The sequence below is a fragment of the Acomys minous genome, assembly GCF_964271855.1.
Source record: "Acomys minous genome assembly, chromosome: 12".
Lineage (NCBI taxonomy): Eukaryota > Metazoa > Chordata > Mammalia > Rodentia > Muridae > Acomys > Acomys minous.
In genome coordinates, this window is record NC_140493.1 from 66,992,498 (window position 1) to 67,009,340 (window position 16,843).

General features: G+C 40.3%; 2 protein-coding genes across 2 annotated transcripts; both read right to left on the reverse strand.

Moving 5' to 3' along the window:
- Window positions 1-222: 222 nt before the first annotated feature.
- LOC311579363 (olfactory receptor 3A10) lies at window positions 223-1,170 on the reverse strand (the record flags this gene model as incomplete). The annotated part of the gene is made up of 1 exon (XM_084749860.1): window positions 223-1,170. The coding sequence occupies one exon, from the start codon at window positions 1,168-1,170 to the stop codon at window positions 223-225; it is 948 nt and encodes a 315-aa protein (XP_084605986.1).
- Window positions 1,171-10,416: 9,246 nt separating this feature from the next.
- On the reverse strand, window positions 10,417-11,352 carry LOC311579374 (putative olfactory receptor 3A4; the record flags this gene model as incomplete). Its single annotated transcript, XM_084749871.1, has 1 exon — window positions 10,417-11,352. One exon carries the CDS (start codon window positions 11,350-11,352, stop codon window positions 10,417-10,419), a length of 936 nt encoding a protein of 311 aa, XP_084605997.1.
- Between the last annotated feature and the right edge of the window lie 5,491 nt (window positions 11,353-16,843).

A 16,843-nucleotide genomic window follows, 5' to 3' on the forward strand; every position in this document is an offset into this window, starting at 1 on the left:
TGTATTTAATATAATTTCTATCAATAATTTACATGACCTTTTAGCTAACTTTCTCCCAGTCCAAATTATATTCTACCTTGACCTGTATGATCTAATTTCTTTCCATCCTTAGTCCCAACTCGAAATATTTCTCCCAACTGTGCACACTTGAGCTTCCAACATGAGAATGCCAAGGACATATGTAAGAATGGCAGGACATTTTGATTGCCTTATCCTCTGTTCTCACACTGACTGCTTCTTTCCCGTCAGCACCCGCTTCAGGGCACCCTGCACATCTGGATTCCGGAGGCTGTAGATGACTGGGTTTAGCATAGGGCTGAGGATAGTATTGAGGATCCCAATGCCCTTGTCCTTGTCTGAGGCTGAGACGGAACCCAGACGCATGTAACTGAAGAAGCCAGTTCCATAAAAGATACAGACCACAGTGAGATGGGAGCCACATGTGGAAAATGCCTTCTTCCTTCCCTCCGCAGAGCGGATCCTTAGAACTGCAGCTGCAACGTGGGCATAGGACACTGAGATAAGGATCATGGGTACTACTCCCATGAAAGTGGCTCCCACAAAAAGCAGCTGCCCATTGAGGTAGATGCTGGAGCAGGAGAGCTGGAAAAGGGGTGGGAGGTCGCAGTAGAAGTGGTTGACCACATTAGGGCCACAGAAGTCCAGCACAGACACAGCCACTGTGTGCGTCAGGGCATTAATCAAGGAGATGGTACAGCAAATACCTACCAGTGCGCCCTGTACTTCACGGCTCATACGGGTGCTGTAGGTGAGGGGCTGGCAGATGGCCAGGTAGCGGTCATAGGCCATGGCTGTCAAAAGATGACAGTCCACCCCCGCCAGGAGGTGGAAAAAGAAGAGCTGTGAGATGCAGGCAGAGTATGGAACTCTACACTGGTGAGCCAGGAGACACACCAGCATCGGCGGAACAGTGACGCTGATGCACCCAATGTCCAACAGAGATAGATTCCCCAAGAAGTAGTACATAGGAGTGTGGAGTTTGGGTTCCACAAAGATGGCAGCCAAGATGCTGAAGTTACCCCCAACTGTGACAATGTAGGCAAAGAAAAAGACAACAAAAAGGATGGGTTGCAGTCTTACATTTCCTGTTAGGCCAAGAAGGATGAATTCTGTGACAGTTGTCCTGTTTCCCCAGGTGCCAGGCTCCATAGGCCACTGCTGAGAGCTGGAGGGCAGGGCAGAAAGAGTTAGATACCACAAATAGTGAAGGAGCAGCACATGTGAGTGTGCAATCAGTATCTACAGGGTACTGGTGTGGTGCATGCATAACAACTGTCAATTAAAGTCGGTACCTGACTGGAGTTTGCCAATCTTCTGAGGGCTCCTACTGATCAAACAATCACCTGTTTTAGCTCCTGGTTCAGGGAGAAAGCCAGAGCTGGGAAAAGGGCTGACTGAGTGACTATTTACCTGCACGGTACACACATATTTAATGCTACAATATCCATTACACTTGTATCAATGTATAGCAACTGACTAGCCTCTCACTGCCTCAGTGAATATATGAATAAATGAAATTCTAGAAAGCACATTATAGGGATAATAGCAACATCAGATAAAAGAGTAATAACAAAGTTCTCATGAACTCAAAATAGATATAGGGAGTTTGAGGAAGGAGGAGGGTAAGAAGTGAGCCAAGGTACAGAAATACACAGAGGTGAAAGACTGGAGCTGCGATTGGTATTTAAGAATTTATGGACATTTTGCCATACTGCCTATACCACTTTTTATTTAATTTCATTAAATTCTGTAAAGTTACTACTGTGTCTCTGTGTAATCAGGACACTGATGCTTAGAAAGATTTTATAAGCACCCTTAGGTCCTAAGGCTCCCGAGAGCTAGCACACACTCCGGACCCGCTAGCAGCAAGCCCACATGTTTACATTGTATGACTCAGGCATATGTTCTGCTGAGGCTTTGTGGGTGAGTCTGTGTATAATATACTGTGTATTCTAAGACTTTCAGTATTAGCATCCATACAACTATTCTAGAAAGTCAAGGTCCCATATGATTACCTTTCATTAATAACTTCTTGTTCAATACTAAGGAGTTGTTCTAATGGTAGAACCAACATCGTGGGTGTGACTTGTGAGATAGAGAAGGAGATGGCCCCCAGGTCCTTGGATGAGCAACTAAAAAGTTGTAATTAGATACTATGCATTATGTGGAAACATGATTATTGTGTGCCTGTGTGAGGGAAGATCAGGAGCTTTTCAAAGGCGAAGGGAGAACTGAAGTCCTAGGGGGATATTTCACTGGCTTCCACTCTACAATATACGGTGATGAACCCAAAGTGGGTGGACAGTTGAGAAAAACAAGAAATCAAAGGTTATGACTACAGAACCTAGCTCTGGAGAGGTTTCTTTGAGTGCCCCTGCTATGGACCCTTGCTGTTCTGGACATTCCCCCATCTCTCTCTCTCTCTCTCTCTCTCTCTCTCTCTCTCTCTCTCTCTCTCTCTCTCTCTCTCTGTAACTGTTTCCACTTCTTCTATCAAAAATACTGTCTCTTCCACAGATTAAAAACATCTCATGGGGCTAAATCTTTAGCTATTGTTCCACATCTTCAAGGAATTTCTCCTTGCACAGCCCAGTCTTCAGTTGCATTTTCTCTCCTGTGGCATCATAGACAATTAAGCTGATCATTCTGTGCTTGGTCAGCAGTACAGGATGAGCCATGCAAACCTCACAACTCTAGAGAAAGAGGATAGCTTATGCTAACGGGCCACCATAGGGCTCTGTGGTGCTCCTGCACCTTCACCAATTCCATCGCCTCCATCCTGTCCTCTTCTACAAGGTACCATTGGCTATCTTTGAGAAAGGGGAAGCTTACAAAACTTTCAAGATCACACATGCCAGAGTTTGTTCTGAATACAGACTTTAATCTTTTTCTCCCAACTCCTGATGACTCCCAAGGTCTCTGCCATACATACAGATATGTACAGATATGTACAGACGTCCCCCTCCCTCCCAGTCACTTGGAGTGCAAAAGCTCATCATTATCTGTCACTGCCACTTCCTGAATATATCATCAATTTTCATTGCTAATTTTCTCACATAGAGAGATTAAAAAGGCCACCTGAAGTCTGTGGATGTCTTTCTACATGTCCCTACTTGAAACGGAAGAAAAGTAGGATGGCTGGAGAGGTGGAGAGGACCATAAGGCACTTACCTCCCTGTAGCACTTGGTGTGGTTCTTGCAGAGAACTGTACAGCAACTGCTTAGTTGGCCCAAGGTTGTCAGTATTCAAAAAGCTCAGAAAAACTGAGCTGAGAATATGTCTTGGTGTTCTCCCCATTCAGCAGCCAATCAGTACCCAGAGACCCTAATGATACAATTCCCCAAGGATTTCAAAAAGGCCAGAGGGAACAAAGCCTTGGTCCACAGGGGTTTCTCTCTATCACCTAAACACCTATTCTATTCATTACATCATCACAACCTTCCAATCATTTCAAAAAGGAGGAAAGGGGTCACCATGGTGTAGACAAGAGAATATGATCTAAAGGGTTTTGATGACTTGCTGAGTCCACCAAGTAGAGCTCAGCCTAGACTTTAGATGATTGCTGTGACCCATTGATTATCTCATTTAGTTTTCACATGTTTAAGGTATAATTTTTGGAAAGCTGGCTTAGTTTTTATATAAGTCTAATCATACAGCTTGTGAGTTTGATACGCTATGCAGTGATGGATCTAGTACTTCCTCAATATGGAAGATATTTCAGTTAGTCCTTACAGTTCACAAGTGGTCCTTGGTAAACAACACCCTCACCATGCAAAATCCCTCAGCAATATTTTATGTGACTTCTATCCATATAGCTTTGCCTTTTTCGGTGACATAAATAGATTCACGCAGTGGTGCACATGTTCCTATGCATGTGAGTGCAGGTATTCCCCAGTGCACACATGGAGACCAGAGGACAACTTCAAGTGTCAGTCCTTGTCTTTTATCTTGCTTGAGTCAAGCCCTCTTGTTTGTAGATGGATGCACTAGGCTATCTGGACCATGAACTTCCAAATACGCTCCCTTCTTGTTGTAGGAACACTGGGATTACAAACAAGTGTTACTGTGGCCAAGTAGCACTTAGGTGGGTTTGGGAGGGTTTTAACTCAAGTCTTCATGCTTGTGTGTCAGGCTCTTCAGCCACTGAGTCTTCTATGTCCAGTTTCCAACTTTTTTATAAATGAGCTTATTCAATCAGTATAATCCCTTTGATATTTGTGTAAGGTGGCTGTAGAGTTGTCCCCTTAGCCATAAGAGAAATACTTTTTTAAAAATCCCAGAGGTTACCTGGCACTGCAGGTAGTCCAAGCCTATATAAGGACAGCATAGTTTTTTCCCATATACATCTATGAAATAGTTTATTTGAGATTAACTGCCATAGCTAACAATAAAATAGAAAAATTATTTAAAATTTCTTAATTGTTAATAAATGGGACTTCATGAGGCTGAGAAGCTTCTGTAAGGCAGGAGACACTGTCAAGAGAACAAAACGACAGCCTACAGACTGGGAAAAGATCTTCACCAACCCTACATCTGACAAAGGTCTAATATCCAAAATATATCAAGAACTCAAGAAATTAAACACCACCAAACCAAATAACCCAATTGAGAAATGGGGCTTGGAACTAAACAGAGAATTCTCAACAGAGGAATATCAAATGGCTGAGAAACACTTAAAGAAATGCTCAACCTCCTTAATCATCAGGGAAATGCAAATCAAAACAACTCTGAGATTCCATCTTATACCCATCAGGATGGCTAAGATCAAAAATTCAAGTGACACCACATGCTGGCGAGGATGTGGGGAGAGAGGAACACTCCTTCATTGCTGGTGGGAATGCAAACTAGTACAGCCACTTTGGAAATCTATCTGGTGCTATCCCAGAAAAATGGGAATAGGGCTTCATCAAGACCCAGCTATTCCACTCCTTGGAATATACCCAGAAGATGCTCCAGCACACAACAAGAACATTTGCTCAACCATGTTCATAGCAGCCTTATTCATAATAGCCAGAACATGGAAACAGCCTAAGTGTCCCTCAATAGAAGAATGGATAAAGAAACTGTGGTACATATACACTATGGAATACTATTCAGCTATTAAAAACAAGGAATTCCTGAAATTTGTGGACAAATGGATTGAGCTAGAAATGATCATAATGAGTGAGTTAACCCAGAAGCAGAAAGACTCAAATGGTATATACTCACTTATATCTGCATATTAGCCCAAGGGGCATGTCCCACGAAAGCCTTCACTTACCAGGAAACTGAGACAGAGGGGAGGACATTCTAGTGGGACTCTAGATGAGAGAAGCATGGGAGAATAGCAAAGTAGAAGGATCCAGAGGGTCCTAGAAACCTACAAGTAGAACATTATGATAGGCAGATTTGGACCCAGGGGTCCCGCTCAAACTAAGGCACCAGCCAAGGACAATACAGGCCATAAAACTTTAAACCCCTACCCAGATCTAGCCAATGAACAGAACACTCTCCACAGTAAAGTGGAGAGTGGAATATGACTTTCTCACATACTCTGGTGCCTCACGTTTGACCATGTCCCCTGGAGGGGGAGACCTGGTGGCACTCAGAGGAAGGACAGCAGGTTACCAAGAAGAGACTTGATACCCTATGAACATATACAGGGGGAGGTAATCCCCCTCAGGAACAGTCATAGGGGAGGGGAATAAGGGGAAACTGGGAGGGAAGGAAGAATGGGAGGATACAAGGGATGGGATAACCATTGAGATGTAACAAGAATAAATTAATAAAGGAGAAAAAAATAAAAATAATAAAAATAAATAAATAAAATTTATTAATTGTTAATTTCTGGAAACTTTTATGGAATAATTTCAGACCACAGTAGATGAAACTCAGAATGCTACTGTAGATAAGGATACCAGTGTGCTAAAGTCCTTTCTTCACTAAGCATCTATACTACTATATATATATATATATATATATATATATATATATATATGTTTAGTTTTTTACTTTTATATGTAATGTATAGTTCTTTACTTTTGATGCGAATTTGGGTTATCATTAGATTTTAGCCATTAAAAATTGGCTTTAGTAAATGTGTGCATGCATTTTTATGTGGGTCTATGTCTTCATCAAAAGGAAAATAACTTGAAATATAATTACTAGACTCCATGTATAAACATATATTTAACATAAGAAATTGTCAGGGCTGAAGAACTGACTCCATGGATAAAGCACCTACTATGCAAACATACAAACCTGGATTTGAACCCCCAGCATCCATCTAAAAGCTAAAACGGTATGGTAGCCTGACTGAATGTCGGTGCTCAGGAGCCAGAGACACATTTCCAGGGCACATTACCTAACTACAACTGTCCAATCAGGGTGTTTTGGGTTCAGTGAGATACCTTGCCTCAATAAAATAGAGAACAACCAAGTAAAAAACCTAACACTTAATATGAATAAATTAATAACATATATTATAAAAAAAGAAATCTGACACTAACTTCTGGCAACCACATATGCACCCACACACATAAGCACACACAGGTATATGAATAAAACACACACATATACACCTCCTGCCCAGCTGTTGTCCAAATTGGTGATGCCATTTTTAATTCCCACCAAAAATGAACTTTCATAGTACCAGAAGATGCTATACAAGGGAGGGAGAAAACCAATGGCTTTACACAGCTGCGATACCTATAAACCACAATAATGACAACAATGGCAAGATATTCAGAATGGTCAATAATGCTGTACATATCTTAGCAGTAACCTACAGCTGTCTAATTGGGCTTAAGCCTGTCAATAGAAGGGAAACCTTTGCTGGTACTTGACACCTACCCAACTACTCAAGGCTAATGAATCTTAGATGGGAACTTTTACCTGGCACTTTACTAAGCCAGAATAGCTCCTAGTTGTATTCTAAATACTCATCCTTATACTCACAGATAAATGTAGCTCTCACATCTTATCAGAGAAACTATTCCTTCACAACAACTACTACATGTATGCCTGGAATTTCTGCTACTATATTCAGTAGTATTTGTATATGTGCTACTCAACCATATTTACAGTTTCCATACTAGACTCCAAGGGAGACGTATATGCCTCTAATGACTGTTTTCTATCAGTATCCTTTACATAGAATAGTGCGGAATATTTGGGATACCAGTAAACATAAGTCAGGTGAATGAATAAATGAAATGAACAGATAAATAGATGATAGATACAAAGATGATTAGCTATATTATAGATAAATATGCAGGAATAAATGATAAATGAGAGATAGGGAGACGGGGTGGGAGGGAGGGAAGGAGAAACAGGAATGAAGGGAGAGAGAGAGATTTCGAACCATACATTTACTATTTCCAGGTAATCCTGGATTTCAGTGCTTAAAATTTTCCTAGATTCAGTGAGTGTTTAGTACCTAGGTTTTATAATGATCATATAAACACTATTGTTATAGTTAAACTGTTTTATTATTATTTTCTTTATATGAGTTTCTGGAAGGCAGAAACAATGAGCAGAAATTTTTAAACAATCCAGTGAATCAGCTGTTTAACAAGCTCATTTGTTGACAAGGGAAATGACAGAGTGGTTACAGTGCTGGAAGCCAATGCTCATATGTTGCACTCATCCTGTTCCCCTCAGTAAACACTTCTGTGGCTGCTTTTTCTTAATCAACACACATGTAACCATATATAAAAGGCCAAGCATCTCTTTTATTACTGTTGCATTTCTTAGGGTCTTGTTCTCAATCTGTGGAGCATCGCTTCATTCTTAAGCATCTAACCATAGTCCACCATTGCTAATGTTAGCCCAGAAGCACTCTAGCACACAGCTTTCTTATCCTTAAATAAAACTATTAAAAATACAAGTTTGTCTTTTAAAAAATATGTTTCTCCTTTGGACTCCTTCTTGCACTGTCTGGGGCCCTATTTTCAATCTTCTCCAGCAAGCCGTCCTCACCTGTGCCCTTCACTTTCAGACTTCCAGTCCCTGGATTGTCCCTGAGTGTCCATCTCTGTCCCACCAGGGCTCCCAGAGAGCACAAGCTACCTGAAATGAGCTTCTTCCTAGTTGGTATGGCAGGTGCCCATTTGCCTCTAATATGTGACTCAACAGCCATCTTCACCATTAAATAGTTACAGGTACTTCCAAATTCATAAGAATAAAGGTGAGAAACTTATATAATATTTCCATATAAAAATATTTTCTAATACTATTCTTAACACATCATATTCAATTTTATTAATGATTAATTTCAAATAACGGAACAATGGGTTATAACATTTAGCATTTAAATAGACAGAAATAATAAATAATTAGAAATATCTGATTGTTCAATCACTTCTAAGTGTTGATCTAACCAGATGTGGGTTTTTTAGGCCTACTTATTTATTTTATGTATATGAGTGCTCTGTTTTTATGCACACCAGAAGAGGGAAGCAGATACCATTACAGAGGGTTTCGAGCCACCATGTGGTTGCTGGGAAATGAACTCAGGACCTCTGAAAGGGTATCTAGTGCTCTTAACCACTGAGCTATCTCTCCAGCCCTAGCCAGCAGTTTTTAAGTGTTCTAGAGCCCATACTCTTTGACCCAGGGCCCTGCCCCATAGGTTTTTGTCTTCTTAGAGCTCCTATCCTTTGACCCAGGGACCCTCATCATCTGTTTCTGTATTTGGCCTTTGGAAAAGTGTGCACAGTTGAACATACAGGAAGAAAATCTCAGCATACAATGCGGCCCAGATTATTGGAACCAGTAGATTCAATTTAATCACCTAAAAGCTGATTAAATACATTTCAGCCCATCTACTAAAAGCAATACTATGCAGCCACAGAAAAAGATGACAATGATCTATATATAACATCATGAAGAGATCTTCACCCATATTGCCAAACTTCATCTACACTGACAAAGTTATAGTTTTAGGTATAAAACAATTCTAATATTTACAAATATATATCATGCACAGAATATTTTGATAGTTATATGTTAATTCTCCATATGGTTATCTGTAAATGGTAAGCCTAGGGGTGATGTCTGTTTTATTCTTTGTGCATTTTATTTTTTTTTTTTTAGTTTATTGCTCATATATTTGTTTGAATGTGTACATGTATGTATGCATGCTTGCATGTGTATGGTTATATATGTGTATGCACACGCATATGGAGGTTCAAAGTTGATGATGGATGTCTTCCTCAATCACTCTCCATTTTACTTGCTGAAGCAGGGTCCTACACTAAACTGGGATCCTGCCTCAACTTTCTCTGAGGAATCCCTGTCTCTGTCTTCTGGAAGCTGGGATTACAGGTGGATACGACATCTGCTTGCTTTTCCTGCGGGTGCTGAAAATTCAGTTCTCATGCTTATATGGAAAGTGCCTTATCCACTGAGCCATCTCTCTAGTGCCTTTAACTTTTTAATAGGCATGCACTTTATTGTGTTATGGAAACAGCTGTCTAAAGCTGAATTGTAGCATCTTCCTCCTTGAGGTGACATGAAGGGAACTATTAGTTTCATGTTCAAGTCAGAGGTACCAAAATTTCCCTTCAATCAGGGAGACATTCCAATTAATGCACTTTCAATGAAATAAGATGTGTCAAACCTCTTTTCTAATTAAAAGTCTATTAATGAATCCACATTGGCTCAAACAGCCTGAATTCTGGAATGCTTCAATGAGCATCCTTCTATAATCATTTATCCTTTGCCGTTAAGTGGCCAAGTGGGAAAACATTATCCTTATCTCTATGGTCTTTCTAAATATTGCCTGTTCTCTATTAATTATATTTTAAATTTTGTAGGTTTTTTATGGGTTTGTTTCATAAGTTTGTATCTTGAAATCCCCTCAATCTGCACCAGCTTTCTTGGAACAAATCAAATTTGGTAAAATAAAGTAAAATAAGGCTCTTAACTCAATTTTAATTGTGTTATAGTTTCATCATACTGAAATTTCTTTTCTTACTCTTTTTTGTTCACTCCACCTCTTTACCTTAAGGTTCCCCTCCTCCTTGAAATAACATGTTACTCCTAAGAAGTGACAGTTACATATGTAGTTTGCCTCTACGATCACATCCTTGCTCTAACAATCACTAACTCTATGACTTTGAGGAAGTTACTCAGCCTTTCTGAAGTTAAGCTTCCCAATCTACAATTTGCAAACTGTACCCACCTGGTATGATTAGGAGAATTAACAGAAGCTAGTCACTTATTACTTCATACATGGCAGTGATGATGTCAGTGATAGCCATTGCTATTTGAGGGAACTCCCCTTCCTAATCAAGAATTTAACCTCATTTTTGTACTCATACTCCACTTGCATTAACCTTAATATCACTTAGAAGCAGTGGGTGGAGCAATGGTATTGGTTGAGGTCAGAAGAAAAGAGTGTCACTTGGGGACTACCTCCCTGTGAGCACCTTCCGTAGGGCACCCTGCACATCAGGGTTCCGAAGGCTGTAGATGAGTGGGTTCAGCATGGGACTGATGACAGTGTTGAGGATGCCAATGCCCTTGTCCTTGTCTGAGGATTCCACTGACCCCAGCCTCATGTAGCTGAAGACGCCTGTCCCATAGAAGATGCCTACCACAGTCAGGTGAGAGCTGCATGTGGAGAAGGCTTTCTTCCTGCCTTCGGCAGACCGGATACGAAGAACTGCAGCTGCCACATGGCCATATGACACTGTGATGAGGACCAAAGGGATCACACCCATGAAGGCTGCTGCAGCAAAGAGCAGCTGCCCATTGAGCTGTATGCTGGAACAGGAGAGCTGGAAGAGCTGAGGGAGATCACAGTAGAAGTGATTGATTGTGTTGGGGCCACAGAATTTAAGAGTAGACAAGGCAACAGTTTGGGTCAATGCATTGCTAAAGGAAAACACACATGACAGGCACACTGACACCTTCTGAATCGTCCAACTCATATTGGTGCTGTAGGTGAGAGGGTGGCAGATGGCCAGATAGCGGTCATAGGCCATGACAGTCAGCAGGAAACAGTCTGCCCCAGCCAGGAGGTGGAAAAAGAAGAGCTGTGAGAGGCAAGCCCCATAGAGAATATGTCTGTCATTAGACAGGAAGTGCTTCAGCATGACAGGAACAGTGACACTGATGCATCCAACATCCAGCATAGACAAGTTCCCCAAGAAGAAGTACATAGGGGTGTGGAGTTTGGGTTCAATAAGGATAGCAGCCAGGATGCTGAAATTGCCACCAAGAGTAACTATATAAGCAAGAAGGAAGACAACAAAGAGAACGGGTCGCAGAGCTGGAGTCTCTGTGAGACCTACCAGGATAAATGTAGTCACACAGGAATCATTTCCTGAGGCTCCCAGATCCATAACTCTCTTCTGTAGTCACCAGCTGAATGAAGTTCAAAGGTGATACAATAACAGTGACATCTTGGTAATAAATTCAAGAATTGTAATGTCAGGTGTGGACAGGATGCAAAGGCAAACACAAAGGAAAGGAGAATTAAAGATTGAAACACAATAGATCCTAAAACATTTTCTTAAATCCTAAACAGCTTAAGCCATCTATGGCTATATACTCTTCAACCCAGAGACTTGAGAAGGAATAAAATTATTTCTTAAGTAGGAAATGCAGGCAAGCAGCTTCCAAAACTAAGAGATGATACAAACAGTTTACTGCCTGATCAGTCACTCATCCTTTCTATATAACATTGGAGCATCATCTTCAGCCTTCTGTTCCAGTATATCTGGCAGACATAATTCTGAAACAAGAAATATGAAGGTCTACAAAGTTGGTTTTGTAAGTTGATAAATACAAGATACAATATGACATAGAATGATTTAGGTACAAAACTTTAGACTAACTTTGATAAAATAGATAGTATTTTCTTCAAGGTTGCTAAAAACAAATGAGCTGAACATTTTAAATATAACTTTTACATATGGCTTTCCTGATTGTTTCATAGCTGCTCTCACTGTATGCAGTTTATTGTAAATAAATAAAGTCCTGAGGAAGCCCTATTCCCATTTTTCTGAGATAGCACCAGATAGATTTCCAAAGTGGCTGTACTAGTTTGCATTCCCACCAGCAATGAAGGAGTGTTCCTCTCTCCCCACATCCTCGCCAGCATGTGGTGTCGCTTGAATTTTTTATCTGAGCCATTCTGATGGGTGTAAGATGGAATCTCAGAGTTGTTTTGATTTGCATTTCCCTGACGAAAGGCTTCACTCACCAGGAAACTGGGACAGAGGGGAGGACATCCTATTGGGACTCTAGATGAGAGAAGCATGGGAGAATGGCAAAGTAGAAGGATCCAGAGGGTCCTAGAAACCTACAAGTAGAACATTATGATAGGCAGATTTGGACCCAGGGGCCTTGCTCAAACTAAGGCACCAGCCAAGGACAATACAGGCTGTAAAACTTTAAACCCCTACCCAGATCTAGCCAATAGACAGAACATTCTCCACAGTAGAGTGGAGAGTGGGATATTATTTTCTCACATACTCTGGTGCGTCACCTTTGACCATGTGCCCTGGAGGGTGAGACCTGTTGGCACTCAGAGGAAGGACAGCAGGTTACCAAGAAGAGACTTGATACCCTATGAGCATATATAGGGGGAGGTAATCCCCCTCAGGAACAGTCATAGGGGAGGGGAATAAGGGGAAAATGGGAGGGAGGGAAGAATGGGAGGATACAAGGGATGGGATAACCATTGAGATGTAACAAGAATAAATTAATTTAAAAAAGGAAAAAAATAAAGTCCATATGCAAAAATATTAAGAAAACACAATAAATAAAGGTGTGCTACATCCAGCACTTACCAACAAAACACAATGGCATCAGGCAAACTCAGATACACATGGACATTGAAATAACAGGGGGAGGGAATGTGATATTTGAAAGTTAGAGGGAAAGATTATTTACCTGGGGCCAAAATTCTAGAAAGGTAGCCACAGTTGTCACGTGATAACCTGGACAGTTTAGGTACACAAGATCCTGGAGCATGAAAAGAAAGCTTCCAGAGAAAGGGAGGCATTGTCCTGGCCCACAACCTGTACTGCACATATCATCCTACAGTGGTCCCCAGTATCTTAGGGAGATTGGTGCCATAGCTTCTCAGTCACAAAAATCTAAGGGTGTTCACTTATATATAGTCTCTTCTATGTGGTGGAATAGCATTTACATACAGCCTATGCACATTTCCTCACATACTCTAAGTCATTTCTAAATAGCTGACCCTGCTATGTCACATGAGTTTTTGTTATCTTATATTGTTTAAAGGACATTGAGGGGGGTGCCTGTACTTATCATAACAGACATAATTTTGCCACATATTTTTGATCCATGCCTGACGATCCAGATACAGAACTTACAGAAAGATGGCAAATTAAAGCATGTAAGTAATAAAATGTGATGTAGACTATTAGAAATTGAGTTGCAAAGCCTTAAGACATGGTCCAGACCTTTCACAGAAATGTAAAAATGCCATAAAACAGTGACATTCCATGAGGACACATGCCAGAGTGACACCTTATTGGTACACATCACTAAATAAGCAGCATTGGGCTTTCTGACTCTTAAGATGATATATTAAATTTCTCCATAGTTTCAAGAAAAAATAGGCATCAAAGTGCCCATACTTTGACAAGTAAGAACAATGAAGAAAAACTTTGAGTAAGGTAAAAAAAAATTACAAGGCTTAGTGCCCAGGTGAGCTGAGAAGCTGTGCAGTTAAATGTACACCCAGCTGAACACTCTCACAACTGGAGTCTTGAGCAAGAATATACCCAGGCCCTCTTATCTTATCTAACCTGCAGCTATCATGAGGCCACAGCCTGCTATAGAGTAAGAGATGGTTTCCACATGTATGGTCACTTACGTGGTAACTGCTGAAATCTCACAAGGTCACATAGTGATCCATGTCATTGAAGTGAAGATAATCAGGTGGTTCCAGACTCACATAGAAAAAGGCTGAAGCTGGTGTTCCTAAAAACCAAACAGCATGAGCAGAAGAAGATGCTTTCCAGTGAACAAGATCATCAGGTCCCAGTAGGCCAAACACTATCAGAGGGGCTGGCTTTTTATGCATGAGCTTGATCAGACTGCTACCTCCAACTCAATATCTCTGAAACTCAGATGCCTATCACTCTTCTCCATCAACCACTGGATGAACTGTTTGGGGAACAACCTGGTTATCCTGGCACACTTTACCCTGTCTCAGCCAAGTACCCAAGCCTCCCCAGAGCCACCTTGGAGGAAAGAAATACCATTCCAAACCCCCAAAAGTGAAATCACTTGTATGTAAGACCAGTTCTGTTCCTGCAGTCTTGGCTCCTGGAATGACACTCACCCATGGAGGGGACAGAGTGGCTTTTGGGCAGAGAGAAAGCCAACTGGTCTCAACTACTTGGAGTTTATCAAATACATAGAAACAAAGAGATAAACATCATTTTCCCAATGGGCTTGCTCCTCTCCCATTTTCTCCCTGTGGAGGTACCTGAAATTATAATATTCCAAGGGGATCCAGGGCAGGGAGATTACCTGCCTTCCCAAGACACAAGAATCTCCAGAGCTCCATGTTTGAAGTATTACCTTCATGGGTGTGACAAGGCTCATACATTTCTTTAACAAATGTGTTTATAAACTAAAGCTCTTGCTACAAGAATTTTACAACTGAGATAGCTTTCAAAACGTCTTTACAGTATGCATTAACTGAACATATTAAGGGGGCTTGGTGTGATAATCACAGCATGCACAGATCAAATTCTGGCTTACTGCACACATGCACACACACATGCACACACAGTCACACATGCACACAGATACAGGCACACAAACATACACACACAAGCTCATATACACATACACACTCATACACATATACATATCCAATCTCCAGTAATCATTTTTCAACTTTAGGAGCATTTTTAAACTTTTATATATGACTGCATGTGTGCTTATCTCACTTAATGTCTTCTAGTTTCATCCATGTTTCTACAAATGACAGAAATTCCTTCTTTGTGAGTAAATGCTACTCCATCACTCATCTGTACCACATTTTCACAAGTCCTACAGTTTAGAAAGTCACAAAGTTGGGCACAGAGTTCAGCTTTGGGTTATAGTCTAGATGCCACAGAATCCTAACTTCAAATGTTTCCCAATTTCATTCTTTCAATGCCATGAAAACAAAAGAAGTTTGAAGGTGTTCTGTTCGTGAAGTTGTCTCCTGTGCCACTGAGTTCTAGGCTCTTTCCCAATTTTTCTTCTAACAGATTTAATGTGTCTGGTTTTATGTTGAGGTTTTTAATCCACTTGGACTTTAGTTTTGTACAGGGTGATAAATATGGATATATTTTCATTTTTCTATATGTAGACATCTAGTTACACCAGCACCATTTGTTTATTCCGTTATACGGTTTTGACTTCTTTGTCAAAAAAATCAAATGTCCATAGGTGTGTGGATTTACTTCTGGGTCTTGAATTCCATTGATCAACTGGCCTATATCTATGCCAGTACCATACCAGTTTTATTACTGTTGCTCTATAGTACGACTTGAAGTCAGGGATGGAGATTCCCCTGGAAGACCTTTTGTTGTAAAGGATTGTTTTAGCTATTCTGGGTTTTTTTCTTTATCCATATGAGATTGAGAAATGATCTTCCAAGGTCTATAAAAATGTGTAGGTATTTTGATAGGGATTGCATTGAATCTGTAGATTGCTTTTGGTAAGATGGTCATTTTTACTATGTTGATTCTCCCAAGCCATGAATATGGGAAATCTTTCCATTTTCTCATGTCTTCTTCAATTTCATTCTTAAGAGACTTGAAGTTTTTACATCTAAGTCTTTCACTTGCTTGGTTAGCGTTACATCAAGATATATTATTTGTGCCTATTGTGAAAGGTGTAGATTCCCTAATTTCTTTCTCAGCATGTTTGTCATTTTTATACAGGAAAGCTATTGATTTTTTTAGTTGATTTCGTATCCAGCCACTTTGCTGAAGGTGTTTATCAGCTGTAGGAGTTCCTGGGTAGAATTTTGGGAGTCACTTATGTATACTATCATATCATCAGCAAATATTGATAATTTGACTTCTTCCTATCCAATTTTTATCCCCTTGATCTCCTTTAGTTGTATATTGCTCTAGCTAGGACTTCAAGTACTATATTGAATAAATACAGAAAGAGGGAACAGCTTTGTCATGTGCTTGATTTCAGTGGAATTGATTTAGGTTTCCCTCCATCTAGTTTGATGTTGGCTATTGGCTTGCTGTATATTGACTTTACTATGTTTAGGAATGTGCCTTGTTACCCTGTTTCTCTGAAACTCTTAACATGAAAAGGTTTTGAATTTTGTCAAATGCTTTTTCAGTGTCTAAGGAGATGATCATGTGGGGTTTTTTTTTCTTTCAGTTTGTTTATATGGTTGATTACTATGATGGATTTCCATATATTGAACCACTCCTGCATGCCTGAGATGAAGCCCACTTGGTCATGGTGAATGAGATTTTTTATGTGTTCTTGCATTTGGTTGTCAAGTTTTTCATTGAATATCTTTGCATCAATGATTATAAAGGAGATTGCTCTAAAATTCTCTTTCTTTGTTGGGTCTTTGTGTGGCTTAGTATTAAGGTGACTCAGGTGTCATAGAATTAGTTTGGTAGTGATGCTTCTGTCTATACTTTTGTGGAATAGTTTGAGGAGTATTTGGTATTAGTTCTTCTTTGTAAGTCTGGTAGAATTCTGCTCTGAATCCATCTGGCCCTGGTTTTTTTGGTTTGGTTTGGGTTTGGGTTTGGGTTTTTTGTTTTGTTTTTTGTTTTTGTTGGTTTTTGTTTGTTTGTTTGTTTGTTTGTTGGCTGG